The 16,797-nt window shown below is 33.9% G+C and overlaps 2 protein-coding genes and 1 long non-coding RNA gene across 3 annotated transcripts; 2 read left to right on the plus strand and 1 right to left on the minus strand.

The window, feature by feature from the left end:
* Positions 1–7,421: 7,421 nt before the first annotated feature.
* LOC113716348 (receptor-like serine/threonine-protein kinase At1g78530) lies at positions 7,422–9,763 on the plus strand. The gene is made up of 3 exons (XM_072072832.1): positions 7,422–8,907; positions 9,050–9,408; positions 9,545–9,763. The coding sequence occupies exons 1-2, from the start codon at positions 7,575–7,577 to the stop codon at positions 9,394–9,396; spliced, it is 1,680 nt and encodes a 559-aa protein (XP_071928933.1). The 5' UTR covers positions 7,422–7,574; the 3' UTR covers positions 9,397–9,408; positions 9,545–9,763.
* A 286-nt stretch (positions 9,764–10,049) lies between these two features.
* On the plus strand, positions 10,050–12,575 carry LOC140021789 (uncharacterized). Its single transcript, XR_011825769.1, has 2 exons — positions 10,050–11,667; positions 12,218–12,575. It is a non-coding gene; the product is annotated as an uncharacterized lncRNA (long non-coding RNA).
* A 24-nt stretch (positions 12,576–12,599) lies between these two features.
* On the minus strand, positions 12,600–16,325 carry LOC140021391 (pectinesterase inhibitor-like). The gene is made up of 2 exons (XM_072072156.1): positions 16,314–16,325; positions 12,600–13,007 (listed from the first exon to the last, which is right to left on the minus strand). The coding sequence occupies exons 1-2, from the start codon at positions 16,323–16,325 to the stop codon at positions 12,600–12,602; spliced, it is 420 nt and encodes a 139-aa protein (XP_071928257.1).
* Between the last annotated feature and the right edge of the window lie 472 nt (positions 16,326–16,797).

The following is a 16,797-nucleotide window of genomic DNA, read 5'->3' on the forward strand; positions in this document are numbered from 1 at the left end:
AAAAATATATTTGTAAACTAATTTCTAACTAATGCAAAGAAAAAACTAAATAAGAAAAGAAATCAAATTGACTTTATTCAAATACATCACACTAATCAAATTATATTGATAAATATATATTTTTTAAATTATTAATTCATTTATATCCGGATCCGGGTCTAATACGGGTCGAAATACTATATTCCGTATCCGACCCGTTTTTGTTTGACAAAACGGATCCGGATCCGGATCCGGGAAACGGAATTAAATCCCTATCCATACCCGCAATAATTTCACGGATCCGGGTCTAGACCCGACCCGTTGACAGGCCTATCATCAGTGTTGAACAAAAAGTCTCAGTCAACGAAATGACAAGACAAGCTGTTTTAAATTCTCCGAAGCTATAATGGTATTTGGAAGGAAGGAACCAGGTTGCGACGAAGATCAATGTCAGGAACCATAACAGTTTTTGAGAATTTTCTCGAGCATCAATAATTGGCTTAAGCGTATTTTGTCAACCTCGTGTACTGGATATAAAAGCAATGGTTGAAAATACTAGTTTGGATAGTGAATTAATAATAATTTGGTTTAATTATTTTGAACTGTACTGTATTTTACATTCAGTAAGTTATTGGGACCACCCATGATCCGAATTTTCTTTATATGCATGTATCTGATGCAATAAGTACGAGTTCATTGTCTTGTTAATATTTATTATAAGTTAGAATTAACAAAAGATATAGTGAATAAATAAACATAATATCAAAGTTAATTAACAAGTATGACTTGAATAAAAAATGACCAACTTCCAGCCAACAGCCCAAAGACTGTTAATACCAACAAGACATTTAAGTCACGGTGGCGGTGGGAGACATTTAAGACTTGTCACTTAATTGTGACTTTCTTTGACGAGAAAATCCCATGCTCCCTTTCCTCTTAGATTATGTTAAAGTAAGTTATATAAATATTATCCTTTTTCTCTTAGACTAGGCTAAAGTAAATTATACAAATATTATCGATGCGATAAAAAAAAATGACTGGCTTCTATCTATACATGGTCTTAACCTCAGTTGCTTAATCAACAGAGTGGATACCAAAGGGGCACCTTTGATCAACACACCTAGCTTTATAAAGTTATGGTACAAAAATATAACAAATGATTTTTTTATGTGGAATCTAAAATAAATTAAATGATAAAGAAGGAGAGAAGATGTATAAAAGTGTCCTATTCCTTTATGGCTTTGTCAGGCAATACATACAAAGTCTAGTTCCCACTATCCCACACCGCCAAGGGACCTATCATTGTCCAAACAGTCATGCAATATGTGGAAAAACAAATCGTGGAACGACCGCAAACCAGTTAGGAGCGAAGCCATTCAAGTTGTCTTTTCAGCTTGACATTGATACGGGCTGTTGACTGGGAAACTCACTGATATATCCTGCTCTCATACCTATGAATATTGTTGTTTAACTAAGAATATACATATATATATATATATATATATATATATATATATATATAGAATTTTTTTTTTTTAGGAAAAATGATGTATACATTGCGTTAAATGAAAGTGCCTTGATGACAAAGGAATAAGTACGTAAAAAAATTTAAGCTTTCACATAAACATAGAGCAGGATTGGACAAGTTTAATGATGACTTGAAGCAATTAATTTTGAAGTTTTGCACCAACAAAAAACCAAGAACAAATTCTCTGGGGTTCAAGTTTACTTATTTTTCAAAACAGACAGTGGTGGAATGCGGTAATCTTTTATGCTTTGCTACCACATATGTGTCTGGATCTATCATGGTATTTTTAATTGGGAAATTCTAGATGTGATTTAAATTCATCGTATATTGTCTCATAAATTCTTGATTTGAACTTCGTTTGTTGAGGAGCCTTGAAAAGAACATTACTACCTTACTATATAAACTCTTCAAATATCACTGACACATACAAACACAAATATAAGTGTTACTCTCTTGAGGGCTGAGGGTCTAAATTATAGAATTAAGAGAAGCAAATCAGTCATGTTGTAACTTTCGAAATCACAAATGTGTAACTTTGTTGTTTTTGTTACTATTGATTTGATCAGTATCGCTAAAGAATGAAAATTTGCGAAATTTCTGTATAACAAATCTAGCGTAATGGGATTTATTCTGAAGTGGGAGACAAAAGATATAAGAGATTAACGAGTAAAATCATTTTTCTCATCTCATCAATTTGTACTAATTTAGTTGCATAGTTCATTTTTTTTTTTATTCAAATATGTGCACATGTGACATAAGAATGTGAGGAGAAAAGTGTTTATAATATTTTTCAAAAATAATTTTATGAAAACTTCAAATCTTAGAAAGGTTTACATGGCAACTTAATGACATGGCTCACAACCTCAAACTTTTTTGTCCCACGATGTCTGTATCCAATTGACTTTTCAGTATTTGATATTAAGACAAGTGGGCACTCTTTGAAACATTCAAACAGTGGAAAAAAACAAAAAAAGAAAAGGGAACATAAACTCCAAAACACAATTGGAACAAAAGATCGCACTCCTTTTTGTGTATTTTAGGGGGAAATTTACATACACTGGACCTATAAATTCACATTTTAATCTCATGCATTAGTCAATCACTTTGTATTATTAAAATGCATAGTTGACACTTCTATGTACCATGTGCAGATGTAAGAATTAGCTTCTAAATGTGCAATCATTCCCTTTTGGTTGCATTTCACCGATCCATAATCGAAACTTTGCAAGTAACTATGAACAAAGCTCATCTCCTTTTGCTTGCAGCCTTGCTGGTGCTGCATTTTGCCAGAACTAATAGTAGTTTCCAAGTTGTTGCGAGTAACAATATCCGTGATCAGGATGCTCTTCTTGAATTCAAGGCATCCATATTAGATCCGCCAAGAATACTCTCCACCAACTGGTCCATTTCCACCTCAGTTTGTAACTGGATTGGAATCACTTGTAATACTCGCCATCAGAGAGTAGCAGCCATAGACCTTCCTAAGATGGGACTGATTGGCACCATCCCTCCACAACTGGGAAATCTTTCTTTCTTGGTCCGCCTGAATCTTGTTAACAACAGTTTCCACGGAAGCCTTCCAACCGAACTGTCTCATTTGCGCCGACTGAGATACATCAGCTTGGAAGGCAACGACTTCGGTGGAGCGATTCCCTTATGGTTGGGAGCTTTATCTGAACTCGAGTTCTTATCTTTCCAGAATAACAGATTTTCGGGTTCGTTGTCGGGTACGCTATCCAACTCAACAAAGTTACAAACTCTCGACTTGTCTTCCAACTCAATAACTGGAGATATTCCTGATGAGTACTTCAGTGCTCTTAAGAACTTGATAGGGCTAAACATGGAAAACAACCAGCTTACAGGCTCTCTGCCCCCGTCTTTGTTGAACCTCTCATCATTGCAGAAACTTGGTCTTTCGAATAATAGCTTTTCTGGTTCCCTTCCGGGACATATCTGTAACCCTCAACTCCAACGGCTTCATTTATCATACAATCAATTTCAAGGTAAAATTCCTTCGGGTATTGGAGAGTGTTCAAGGCTTCAACGTCTGTCCTTATCTGTTAACAAATTCAATGGAACCATACCGAGAGAGTTTTGGAATCTAACCAAGCTTGAGAAAGCCTATCTTGGTGAAACCCTCCTTGAAGGTACGTCAATGGTTTGGATTTTACTCAAGTCCATGATAATTTTCAGGCTTTGCATCCATATTTTGAAAAGCGAATCTAAGTCAACCCCAATCCAGAACTAGCATAGAATCATGGTTTGGGCTTATAATCCTAGAGGAGGATTAGGACACAAACCTTACCTACAATGTTTTTAAACACAAATTGATGTGTGAATCAGATGAGCTTCCAGTTCGTGAGTCAATCAGTTCAACCAACCGAATCAAAGTTTTAGCTTTATTTTTAATATTAATAAATCCGAATTACTACCCAAAAAAAAAAAAAAAAAGTGGTCAACCAGTTCAATACCCTGCTTTTAACAATTTTGATTGGATTTGACCTTTTTTTATTTTTTTCGGGTTTAATATACCAATGGTCGAGGCCACCATGTCCAGTTCTCATTTCTCATATTTATCTGATGAACCAGCCAATCACATCCGAATTTTAAAACGCTACTTACCTTTATCTAACACATATCCAATACATATGCTACGTATAGATATACATGTATATGTATATACATATGTATCTAAGAGTGTGCTTAACTCTTGACCAAATTTATTTTGTACACATAATTACGTATTCCTAAACAGTTATAGCAATCATGATTTTATGTGCAGGTCAAATTGCAGAAGATATTATTAATCTTCAAAATCTGAGGGTTCTCAGCATAATCTACACTAACATGACTGGTATGTAATCACCTTTATTCCTATGCAGAGTTTTTTTTTAAGGCAAAACTGTAACTTTTATTGATATGGGACAGGTAAATTTGTACACGATATAGAATATTTCATTTTACATGTTAAACTAACTACCACAGGAACCTATATCGGATCATTACACTAACTAAATACTGTGAATGGGATATTCCATTCCAAAGCCAATTTCCAGCTTTCATGAGACTTTGGGATCTTTGCCCATGCAAGAGCCACATGCCTAATCTCTTCTACTATAGCTTCCATGATGCTATCTGCCAAAACTGAAGCAGACCTGAATATAGCAGCATTACGTGCCCTCCAAATATGATAAATCACCACAGAAAAAACAAGCTTTTTGAACTGTTGCACGAAAGTCTCACCAGTCCAATGTTTGGATACCCACTGAAGCTCCTCATCTAGCGTACCAATCCCTCTAAATGTCAAACACATTCTCTGAGCTTTTACCCAAATCTTGGATGAAGTTTTGCACATAAAAAACAGGTGATCAATGCTGTCTTTAGCTGCAGAACATAGTACACATTTAGTTGACTCCATTGCCATACCCCAATTCTTTAATCTGTCTCAAGTATTCAACTTTCTTTACATACCAGCCACAATATAAATGCCAATCTGGGAATAAAATTTTTTCCCCCATACTAGTCGATGCCAGTACACTCTTGGCTCTTGCTCCCTCAATCTCTCCTTTGCAGAGTTAACCTATTGCATGTGTCTTTTCAGCATTTGCTATTCTATACGCCTTTTATCGTACCAGATACAATAAGAATGAGGTGATAATATTCTCTTTCCATATGTACCCCTTTCTTCTATTTCATGTAGCGTTTGTTGCGAATATATAACCGTTCCATAATAATCTAACCCATTCATTAAATTTTTCAACGATCATAATTAGTCGAAACTGATATCTCAAGTCATGTTAAATATCGTGTTCCATTAATATTAATTTTAGGGTAAAATACAAATATTAAACCTTTTTCCTCGAGATAAAAACAGACTACCCTCGCACCAGAATTCTTCCCAGTGGGACAATATGATGATTCCTAGGAACGACTTGTTAGTACGCTTCCAGCGCTTGTTTCTAGTAATTAGTGGGAATGCTTCCCAGCTCGGGCGGCTTGGGCAGAAATGTTGGTTTTTGGACACTATCTTTTATCGGAAAATTCTAGAATAGGGTATATCATATCATGATAAATCACATCGTAGAAACAAGAGTGTGAAAAGGGAAAGAGGAAAAAAAAAAAAAAAAAACTCATGAGTAGAAGAGATTCCCATGTTCAGTTTTTCATTTAGTTGACGTGCATTAGAAGAGTAGAGGCCAAATAGATTGTGCATGACTGCATACACTCACTGTATACTTCACACAAGGATTGGACATATGTATACAGGGTACATATGTATACTTCAGTTTTCCTTCCATTGCCAATTTTAGGATTTGAATCTTGTATCTGATAGTTAGGGGTAGAAAGGATGTGGGGAAGGGTAAGAGGGAAAAAAAATACTTTAGCTCCCTGTAGTTTTAAAATATATAATTTAATCCCTTGTAATTGTAACCAAAGTGAAACTATTAGATTTTCCGTTAGATTTAACAGTCAAACTAGAATAATCAAAATTTTCATATAAAATTTATTATAAAATTACAAAATCACAATTCAATCTAAGGTTAACATAATATTCTAAATAAAATTTGAGGACAAACTATGCTTTTAAGAACTATTGAGGTAAAAATAAAATTTTAGAAAAAGCTTATATTTACTTCAATCTTAATTATTGGACTGCGATGCAATCACTGTAATAAAAAAAAAACTCTATATGCATTTGGCCTCATAAAAAAGGTCAAGAACAAATTAAAGTGGCAAGAACAAATTACAAAGCATTTATAAGCACTTTTTTATTTCAGTGATGGTAGTCCAAGACAACATTTAATACGAAGTCTTTTTAAGTTTTTCACTAGAATTTCATTATTAACTCAATATTTCCTAATAGCATAGTTTGTTCTCAAAGCTTATTCAAAATATTATCTTAACCTTAGATTGAACGGTAATTTTTTAAATTTCATAATAATTTATTGAAAACTTTGACTATTCAAGTTTGACTGTTAAATCTAACGAAAAATCGAATGGTTTCACTTTAGTTACAATCACAGGGGGTTAAATTATATGTTTTTAAACTATAGGGAGCTAAAGTTTATATTGACATTCAATTTGGATGGAACATTTTAATAGTGAAAAATTGGTCTGAATCAGAAGAAAATTTGTTCCATTAATCAAATGGCAGAATGTAGTCAATTTAATGTGATTTTTTTATCAATAACATAAGTATAAATTATACTATGAATGTGTTGATTTTCAAAAATAATATTTTAAAATCAATTTTACTATGGTGTAATGGAAAGAAGTTGTCTCCAATTTATTAACGAGAAGCCTAAACCGTTTCATAAGTGTCATTCCCGTCCAAATTCAGAAGCAAAAGCTAAAGCTTGCCTACAGAACAGCTTGCAGTATTTTCAGCAAGCAGTTTACTTATGAACTTGATTTTTCAGGTCCGATACCTCAAGCAATTGGGTACCTTAAAAAGTTGGAGATAATAGTACTAGACTCAAATAGGTTTACAGGTCGCATCCCAGTGAATCTGTTCAATATTTCGTCACTGAAAACCATATCGGCACCAGACAACAATCTCTGGGGCAATCTGCCATCGACTTTGGGCGTTATGTTACCGAATCTTGAATATCTTGATATTGGGGGAAACAGACTAAGTGGAGCAATACTGACATCTATCTCAAATTCTTCAAGACTCATTGATTTAGACATCGGTTCCAACCAATTTACTGGTGCAATTCCTCATTCTCTTGGAGACTTGAGATTCCTAGAAGTCTTGTACATTGAAAATAATAGTTTTTCTTATGAATCTCGTTCTGGAGAGATAAGCTTCTTGACTTCCTTATCAAATTGCATATATCTAAAGGAGTTAGGATTAGATGGTATTCCTTTGAATGGCTTCCTTCCAATTTATATTGGAAATCTTTCTGGAACTCTGGAGTTTTTTTATTTAAATAATTGTGGAATTAAAGGCCAAATTCCAAGTTCCATAGGAAATTTAAGCAGCTTGGCAGGCCTAGATTTGGGTGGGAATACCTTGGAAGCCTCAATTCCAACAACCATTGGAGGTTTATCCAACCTTCAGAGAATGGAGCTTGAATATAACAAAATACAAGGGTCTCCTCCACTTGAGTTCTGTCAACTATTCAATCTAGGCTATTTAAGTTTGACAAGCAATTTGCTTTCTGGTACACTTCCTAGTTGCATAGTGAACATGACTTCCCTAAGATATCTATATATGGGCTCCAACAATTTAACTTCGGACTTGCCACCAACCTTGTGGAGCCTTGAGGATATCTTGGAGCTCAATTTGTCAAAAAATTCTTTCAGTAGTTCTATTCCCTCTGAAATTGGTAATCTAAAGGCACTAATAATGATGGACCTATCTGTCAATGACTTGTATGGAGATATTCCTACAGCCATAGGAGCACTGCAGAAGTTACAGACATTATCCTTGAATCATAACAGACTACAAGGATCTATTCCGGAATCCATGAAGAGTATGTTGGAATTAAAGTCTTTGGATTTGTCCTTTAACAATTTGACTGGTGCAATTCCCAAATCATTGGTAGTACTCCAGAATCTTGTACACTTCAATGTGTCCTTCAACAAATTAAACGGATCAATTCCTCATGGAGGATCTTTTGCAAACTTTACGGAGCTGTCTTTTCTCTCAAATGAAGCTTTATGCGATGCTCCATGGCTCCAACCTTGTCAAACTTTTGAACATAGATCAAGGAAAAAGACTCTCTTGTTTGTGTTGTTGGCGGTTGGATCAGCAATGTTTGCCATGGTCATGTCAATTTTGGTGATAAGAAAGTGGAGAAGAAAAATTGTGATTCCGACTAATTTTGTTGCGGAAGCAACAATTGAAAGGGTATCCTTCCATGAACTTAGACAAATGACAAATGGGTTCCATGGAGATACGTTACTTGGCTCGGGAGCTTTTGGTTCGGTTTACAAGGGAGTACGTGAAAATGGGACGACTTGGGCTATAAAGGTTTTTGATTTGCAGCTAGAAGGTGCATTTAAAAGCTTTGATACAGAATGTGAAGTCCTGCGTAGTGTTCGTCATCGTAATCTGACTAAAGTCATTAGTGCTTGCTCAAGCCCTGACTTTAAAGCTTTGGTACTTGAATACATGCCTAATGGAAGTCTTGAGAAGTGGCTTTATTCAGGCAGTCAGATCTTGAATATTATGCAAAGGTTGGACATTATGATAGATGTAGCTTGTGGTTTGGAATATCTCCACTATGGTTATTCAACTCCAGTAGTTCACTGTGATTTGAAGCCCAGCAATATTCTTCTTAATCAAGATATGGTTGGCCATGTTTGTGATTTTGGAATCACGAAGTTACTGGGAGATGGAGAGAATGTGATACAAACAAAGACCCTAGCTACATTTGGATATATTGCCCCAGGTATGAACCTCTTCTCGACTCCAATTTCTAATATGTGGTGTCAATCAAGAATGTTTCAACTATCAATTAGCTATTATTACATATGCAACATATTGGTTGTAAAGTACTAATATTTAACCATGAACTTCAATATTGATGCTAGAGTATGGACTAGAAGGATTGGTTTCAATAAGTTGTGATGTTTATAGCTTTGGGATTACATTGATGGAGACATTTACAAAAAGAAGGCCTAAGGATGAGATGTTCACCGAAGAGTTAAGCCTAAGGCGTTGGATAGAAGAATCCTTGCCAGATTTTGTGATTAAGGTTATGGATGCGGACTTACTTCATCTTGAAGATGGACTACTCAAGACTAAGTTAGCGTGCATATCATCAATCCTACAAATTGGTTTATGTTGTACGACATCTTCTCCTGAGGAGAGAATGAGCATGAAAGATGTTTTAAGAGCACTCCAGAAGATCAAACTTCAATTCCTTGAAGAGCTGTAGCCTTTAAAGCAGGTACACAACAATTATACAGTACACAATTCACTTGCAATCTTCTTGAAATCCATGACATATCAAAATAATCTTCTAATATTAAAGATTATTTTCATTCATCCACTACTTAAATTTTTGTGTTGTGAATAAATGGCAGAGTCCTCAAGTGGTGTAATTCTGGGGAATCCATTTCTTTGACTCGCTGCACCAACCAAAATGCTTAAGGTTCGAGACAGGAGTGAGACGTGTGTTTTGTCAAAAGGGATGTTAGTTTTCGTCATTGTTGATTTCTGTGATTTTGTTAACGTTATTGTTGCTTGTGGTTTGGACTTTGAAAACGAACTTTATGAATTTATGTACCTTAATTACATTGATCTATCATTGTTCTTCCTTTGCAGAGAACTAATGGGGTTTTTTTTTAAGTAACAAGAAATGGGAAAAAAAAAAAGTTAAAGTAACTCATTGAATAAGGTTACCGTTAGAAATAAAAATATATAGATCAATAAATTGCATTTTTTCTAAATGCCAAGATCGTGAATTGTAGTACCCTGCTTTCTCAATACCTAAGATAGTCTTCATGATGAAAATTCTGAAAGTTTGTACCGTTGATAAATGTTTGGTTCCTTTAACTATAAATTTCAGAGATTGCGAGTCCATCTATCATTAAATTACAGAGAATTGTTGCCATCCCTTCTTTCTCAATAGCTTGTAATAATACTTCGCAAGTTTTACCGTAATTCCTCTAATTCAACATGATTTATATGCACTGTATTCCTGGATGGATTTTGGACTTCTGATACGCTCAATAACAGAAGGAAATTGGAACACTGGGTTGGATCACCAGGACTTCTTTGTCATTTTTTATTTTCAGGGCACTAATATGTTATCACTAGGGAGTAGAGACCTCTTTCTTCTTCCTCCTCCTCCTTTTTATGACATCAAACCAAAAGGAATGCGGATGTAATACCCCACTCTTCATTTTAGAGATTTTAAGAAAATAACAATAAAGTTTTCGAATTCAGTATTAAGACTAAAGAAGTTGAGGGGTTGGTGTGCAATTAAGTATAATGTTGGAAGAATATATTATGGTAGTGGGAATTCCCTATGTATCACTTCACCAATTCCGTTTCTTCTCTTCTTCTTCCACCAAATCTTCCTCATTCTCTTCTTCTCTAATCTTACAACAAAGAAGGATTGAAAGAGAGTCAAAGCTATGTGAAGGGTATGGAGCTTGGGAGCTCTTCTTTGTCTACTATCAAGGTGAGGTTTAGTTCTTGGCTATAGTTATGGGTTAACTGGTTTGGAAGAGTAGATTCATGACTCAAGTTTGTAAGAATCTTGGTAAGATTGTATGTATCTTGTGAATTTAGAGTGGTAACTAGTTTTTGATTTAGTTAGATATTGCATTTTTCATGATCAAATATTGAGTTTAAGTTATGGATTGTGCAGTTATAGATAATGGGTTGATTGTTTGTGTGTGGGGATGATCTTGAGTAGTTCTAAAACTTGAATCTATTTATGAAACTTATGTGGTTTAGTTTGATTTTGGGTTAACCTTACTCATTTTGCACTTGGAACTTGGTTGGGAAATGGAAATTAAGGTTGGATGGTTTTGGATTGGAATAATCTCTTGCATATCTTGGTATTGAACTTATAATTAAGGATTAGACATAACAAATACAGCAGATACTAGGTAATACATAGTTAAGAAAAATTTGAATTTCATTATTTCTGCGCTAACAGTCAGCCCTGCATGACTTTGGAAAATTGGTCATGAGTTGGTGTAGAAATTTTGGAATTGAGTGATTTTGGTTGCATTTAAAACTAGATTCACAGACCTTTTTCAATGGTATAAAATGCAGATTCTGATTCTTAAATTCGGAAAGTTGACTGAAATTCTGATTCTGCACTATACAGTAGTACTAGAGATGTCCTGACTTTTGAATGATGATAGGCCAGTTTGTGTTTTGAATCACATAACAATGTCTAGAAGGCATTATTAGCATTATGAGTTTAGTTTCCAATGGTAATAATTTTGTAGTTTTTCGATGTGTATAGTTTAAGTTATGTTTGTTTAACTAAGCACTACCAAAGCTGGAAATCATACGTAATAAAGCTACTTTGAACTAGGTTCTCATCTTATAGGTGTGGGATGAATGTTTTCTATATTTCACATTTCACGAATCTCGAATTAAATAATTTGGAATCGTTTATAGGTGAGAAGGACGTGTATCACGAGGATTACTTGAGTTAAATTGGGAATTGGTTCGTTGGGTTAAGGTAAGTGGTTTTGGTACTCGCTAGATTTCCAACTCAAATTTTATGAACGAAAATGGTTTCAATTGCTTGTGTTAATATGAAATTCGACATGTGTAAGAATACATTTATTGCTTTTCACATATGAACAATTATGATAAAGATAAATATGATTTGTTTCTAGATTATGAATGCAATGTATGCTCTATACTATGAGCTCGTGATTTCTTGGTTACTATCTCTAGAACTAGTTCCACCACTTCTGTATGTCTGACCTACCTAGTGGGACAAATGTTGTCTGGCCTACTTAGCGGGACAAATAGTTAGGAACCTTCTGTCTAGCCTACCTAATGGGATAAACAGTCAGGATTGGACATCCGATTATTGATAGAGACTAAGACTTCACGGACTTATTGTGATAAATTGTTAATTATTGAATTTGTACAATTATGCACCCTTATGACAATTGTGTTTTAAAATTTATTATGATATTAATTTACTCATGCCGGTAAACGAGTACCTAAGCTATTTATTAGGCAAGTGATTTGCTTACTCCATTTGTTAATATTTTCAGGGAAGGAGGCATTTAACAAAAAGATGCGTAATCAAGTATTGGGGCTTTTAGAGAAGATTAAAGGCTTGTTTAGTTCTGCCTTGTTTTAGTTGCTTTGTTTGGTTACTTTTGCATATAGAATTAGACTATGTCAACGAATGGTTGTATTTTGTATGAAAGATTGAATTTGAGGTTATAACCAATTGCTATAGTTGTACATGGTAGGAAGATTTAGAAGTTATTATGCACAAAGTTTTAGTTATTTTGGTTTTGATTCTAGACAAGGTGATGTTATATCTCAGTTTTGGGGCGTGACAGTGGAGCTAGTGGAAAAATTATTATTTCAATTAAATCAATATTATTGCATGTTGCATTGCAACAGCTTGATCAAGCAAGAAAATATTTACACTCCCGGCCCCTGTAACTTCTGTGCTATGTTGCCAACAGCTTCTAGCAGAACTTGGAAATGTTTGCTAGCTTGCTTAAGTTCGTCAGGTTCAGGTGGTTGTCCATCATCAAAAGCTGTATCACCACCAGTAGGTTTATCATCAGCTGAATCAACGCTGTTAACAAGACCTGCATAGTCCTTGTTACACAAGAGATCACTGAAACCATCAACATCGCCTTCGACATCAGTGAAATCCTCTCGACATTGGTCTAATCTATCTCTCAATGTTTGATTAGTTACTGGTCCCTCAATGTTGTTGATCAAAGCTTGAATTGATTGTACTTGGGATTTTGCCAAATTAATCGCGATTTGGCCTAGACTTGTAAGATCTGTGGTGTTAGAACCAGGGGCTGCTCGTAGAGTCTGGTTACAATATTGAATATCCAGTAGTGACTTGGAACAAATATATCATCAAAAAAGTCTGCTTTTGTTGGATTACATGCAAAGACTAAACAAATTATACAAAGGGCAAATTTCACTTTACCCCCCCTGTAGTTAAGCGTTTTTTACATAATCTCCTGATGGTTTCAAAAGCTATACATAACCCTCTTATGGTTTAGATTAAAATGTCAAAGTGACGGGAATGATTATTCATAACGGAATCATCTAAAATGTCAAAAATACCCTTATATAAAGTTGAAAATTATTTATTAACCAAGGGGGGTTATGTGTATATTTTGAAAATCATAAGGGGGTTATATGGTAAAGTATTAAATCATAAGGGGGTTATATGGTAAAATATAAAAATCGTACGGGGTTAATGTGTCATGTATTTATAAGGGTAATTTCGACATTTTTAGAAGTTCCGTTACGAATGACTATTTCCGTCGCTTTGACACTTTAATTTAAACCATGAGGGGGTTATGTAAAAAAAGGTTAAATCACAGGAGAGTAAAATATAATTTGCTCTTATACAAATGCTAAAACGGAACACCCCTAGCACACAAGTCATCTCCATTTTCTAGCTTGATTGATACCCTCTTTTTCTTGGTAAATTTTGTAGCTAAATATACTGAATAAAGTGCATACATGATATTTGGCTAAATGACCCTAGCTATCATATATATATATATATATATATATATATACATATACATATACATACATACTAGCAGACTTCACGCTGTGCTAAGCACAGCACATGCCCACTTAGAATTTCAAGAATAATTAAGTGAAAATCATTCTTTCGCATAAAATTAATAGAAGGCAAAAGTAAAATATATACCCACTTATGTATATTACTAAATGTAAGAGTAAATCTTAATCCTATCACTAAATACTAATTAGCTAACTTAGCTATAACTATACTTGGAGGTAAAATTTTAATGGAAGTTGATACATTGGAGTTTAACTTAACAATTAAATTTGAAATTCTTATTTATTTCAATGTTATTTAAGAATTAAGATTATGAGATAGAACTCAGGATTATGAACCTTTTTTTAGCATATCATGTTTGTTTGAGTTAAGTTGATTAATTTTATTGGAAAAACATATGGGATATTATTTTGTTACAATAATTTTTTAGAGAAAATTAAAATATTTTAACTCATTATTGATATTTCGAACTTCAAATATTACCGAATTACAGATTCTCCGATCCAATTTATCAAATTAAGGTTTGGACAGTAATTGGATATTGGTTTTAAAAAATCAATTCTCAAATTATCAAAAAATTTTTTTACCGAATTCGTGATTATTGACCGATGAACACCCATAAACATAAGGGCCAGACTTGTTTGATTTGGCATGAACAAAAGGCAAAAAAAAAAAAAAAGTGCAATGGCAAGATTAGCAATGTGTAAGAAATATTAGCAAGCCACTTGTCAAGTAAGAAGGCAAAGCAGTAAAGTTAACTTCTTTCTTATATTAAAAAATCAATTCCCAAATTACCAAACTTTTTTTTACCAAATTTGCGATTATCGACCGATGAACACCCATAAACATAAGGGCCAGATTTGTTTGATTTGGCATGAACAAAAGGCCAAAAAAAATGTGCAATGGCAAGAGTAGCAATGTGCAAGAAACATTAGCAAGCCACTTGTCAAGCTATTAAGAAGCCACATGGCAAACAAGAAGGCAAAGCACTAAAGTTAACTTCTTTCTTATATTTAAACTAGGAGGTTATTGGCTGTGCTAAGCACAGCCTAGGCCCCTATAATCTGTTGTCATATCCAAACTTTTTACATGTTTGAAGAGGGTTGTTGACCTGCTGGGTTTGATAGCATGGACGGCTGGAATTGGACTTGCTGAGGATAAATGCGCTGAATTTGTGCTCAGAAGAGCCGTGTGGTAGAGAGAAAGGAGCAAAAGGGTTAAACGGCAATTTGGGAAAGAAACACTGCAATGGCAAAAGAAGGAAAAGAAATAGAAGGCTTGAAGAGGGGTGTTACCTGCTGGGTTTGGTAGCAAAATCTCCTCTTCTCCGTTTCTTCCACTCAGATAGCCGAATATGAACTTACAAAAGATGCTACTGTTCTACCAATTTTCTGAACAAAGCATTGTACTTTCTTTCGGTTAGAACCACAAAAGCCCTCCACATGCACGTGATTGCACTTGCCCCAAGAATCAGCTTCTTTTAGGGATTGTACTTGGTTTGAATTTACCAGTGAAGTCTTCCTTTTTTCTGCTGCTACATAGTGATTCAACGGCAATTTGAGAAAAAAACAGTGCAATGGCAAAAGAAGGAAGAGAAATAGAAGGCTTCGGACAAGAGAAGCTTTAGATTCAAACAATTTGCAAGAAACATTTTACCCTGCCATTCCTTAAAAAAACAAATGCATATATTTTTTGTCATTCAAAAATTATTGCATTCATTTGCTCAACAAAAAATTTTTTTGTCAAAATAAAAGACAAATGTTCACATATCAATAAATTAAAATAAAATTGATTCGAAAGTGTATATTCTATTAGTTGGCTATTTCATTTTTGCATTTATAACAAATTGGAACTAATTTCTTTTTTTTTTTATCATTTTCCCACTTTGAAGATATCTTTTTCTTTTCCTCCGAGTTCAAAAATAGCCAAGGTTTGATTAAGAAAGTTTAAATATTTTTTTAGCATGTAGATTAAAATAATAAAATTCTTGCTATCAGATTTGGATATTTCTTTTAATTTTTGAAAATGTGACAATTTTTCTTTCATTTTTTGACGGCTTCAAAAATAGCAAAAGTTATATTAACAACGTAGCAAAAAAATAAAAAAAAAATATAAACTTTCAAAAAGACGAATAGAATTCTATGATTTTTAATAAAGTCAAGTTAATCTGTGAAATATAAGTTTAAATGATATTCCAAATCGTAATAAATATAAATTCAAATAATGATAATGATAATAATATTATAATTGGATTACATCTGTCCAAGACCTAGAGCTTGAAATCAATTTTAAATATTTCTTTTTGTTTTTGAAAATACGATGATCTGAAAAATACTCTCTCAAATTGACATCATAATAAATATAAATTGAAATAATGATAATAATAATAATAATTTGTAATTGAATTACATCTATCAAAAGCTTACAAATTGAAAAATCCAATAAAAATAATTGGACCTCATACTTGAATGTGAAGGCCAGACCAAATTTGGTCATTGTGCAGTGCAGTCCAATCTATCTATCTACCGTTGCCTATAAAAAGAAAAGGAAAGAATGAAAGCTCAAAAACTCACCAAGAGTGCCATGTGTCAATGAGACAGCATGCTACAGTAACAATGCAATGGCAAAAGAAGGCAAAAGAAGGAAAAGAAATAGAAGGCTTCGGACAAGAGAAGCTTTATAGATTTAGACAATTTGCAAGAAATATTTTACCTTGCCACTTGTCAGATAATTAAGAAGCCATGTGGCAAGAGGAAAGGAAAACACTAAACCTGGCTCTTTTCTTATATACAAGGTAGATTTAAAAAGTCAATTCCCAAATTACCAAATTTTTTTTAACGAATTTGTGATTATCGACCGATGAACACCCATAAACATAAGGGCCAGACTTGTTTGATTTGACATGAACAAAAGGCCAAAAAAAAAAAGTGCAATGGCAAGAGTAGCAATGTGCAAGAAGTATTAGCAAACCACTTGTCAAACTATTAGGAACCCACATGGCAAGTAAGAAGGCAAAGCACTAAAGTTCACTTCTTTCTTATATAATATTGGTTTTAA

Source organism: Coffea arabica, chromosome 11e (genome assembly GCF_036785885.1).
Source record: "Coffea arabica cultivar ET-39 chromosome 11e, Coffea Arabica ET-39 HiFi, whole genome shotgun sequence".
NCBI lineage: Eukaryota > Viridiplantae > Streptophyta > Magnoliopsida > Gentianales > Rubiaceae > Coffea > Coffea arabica.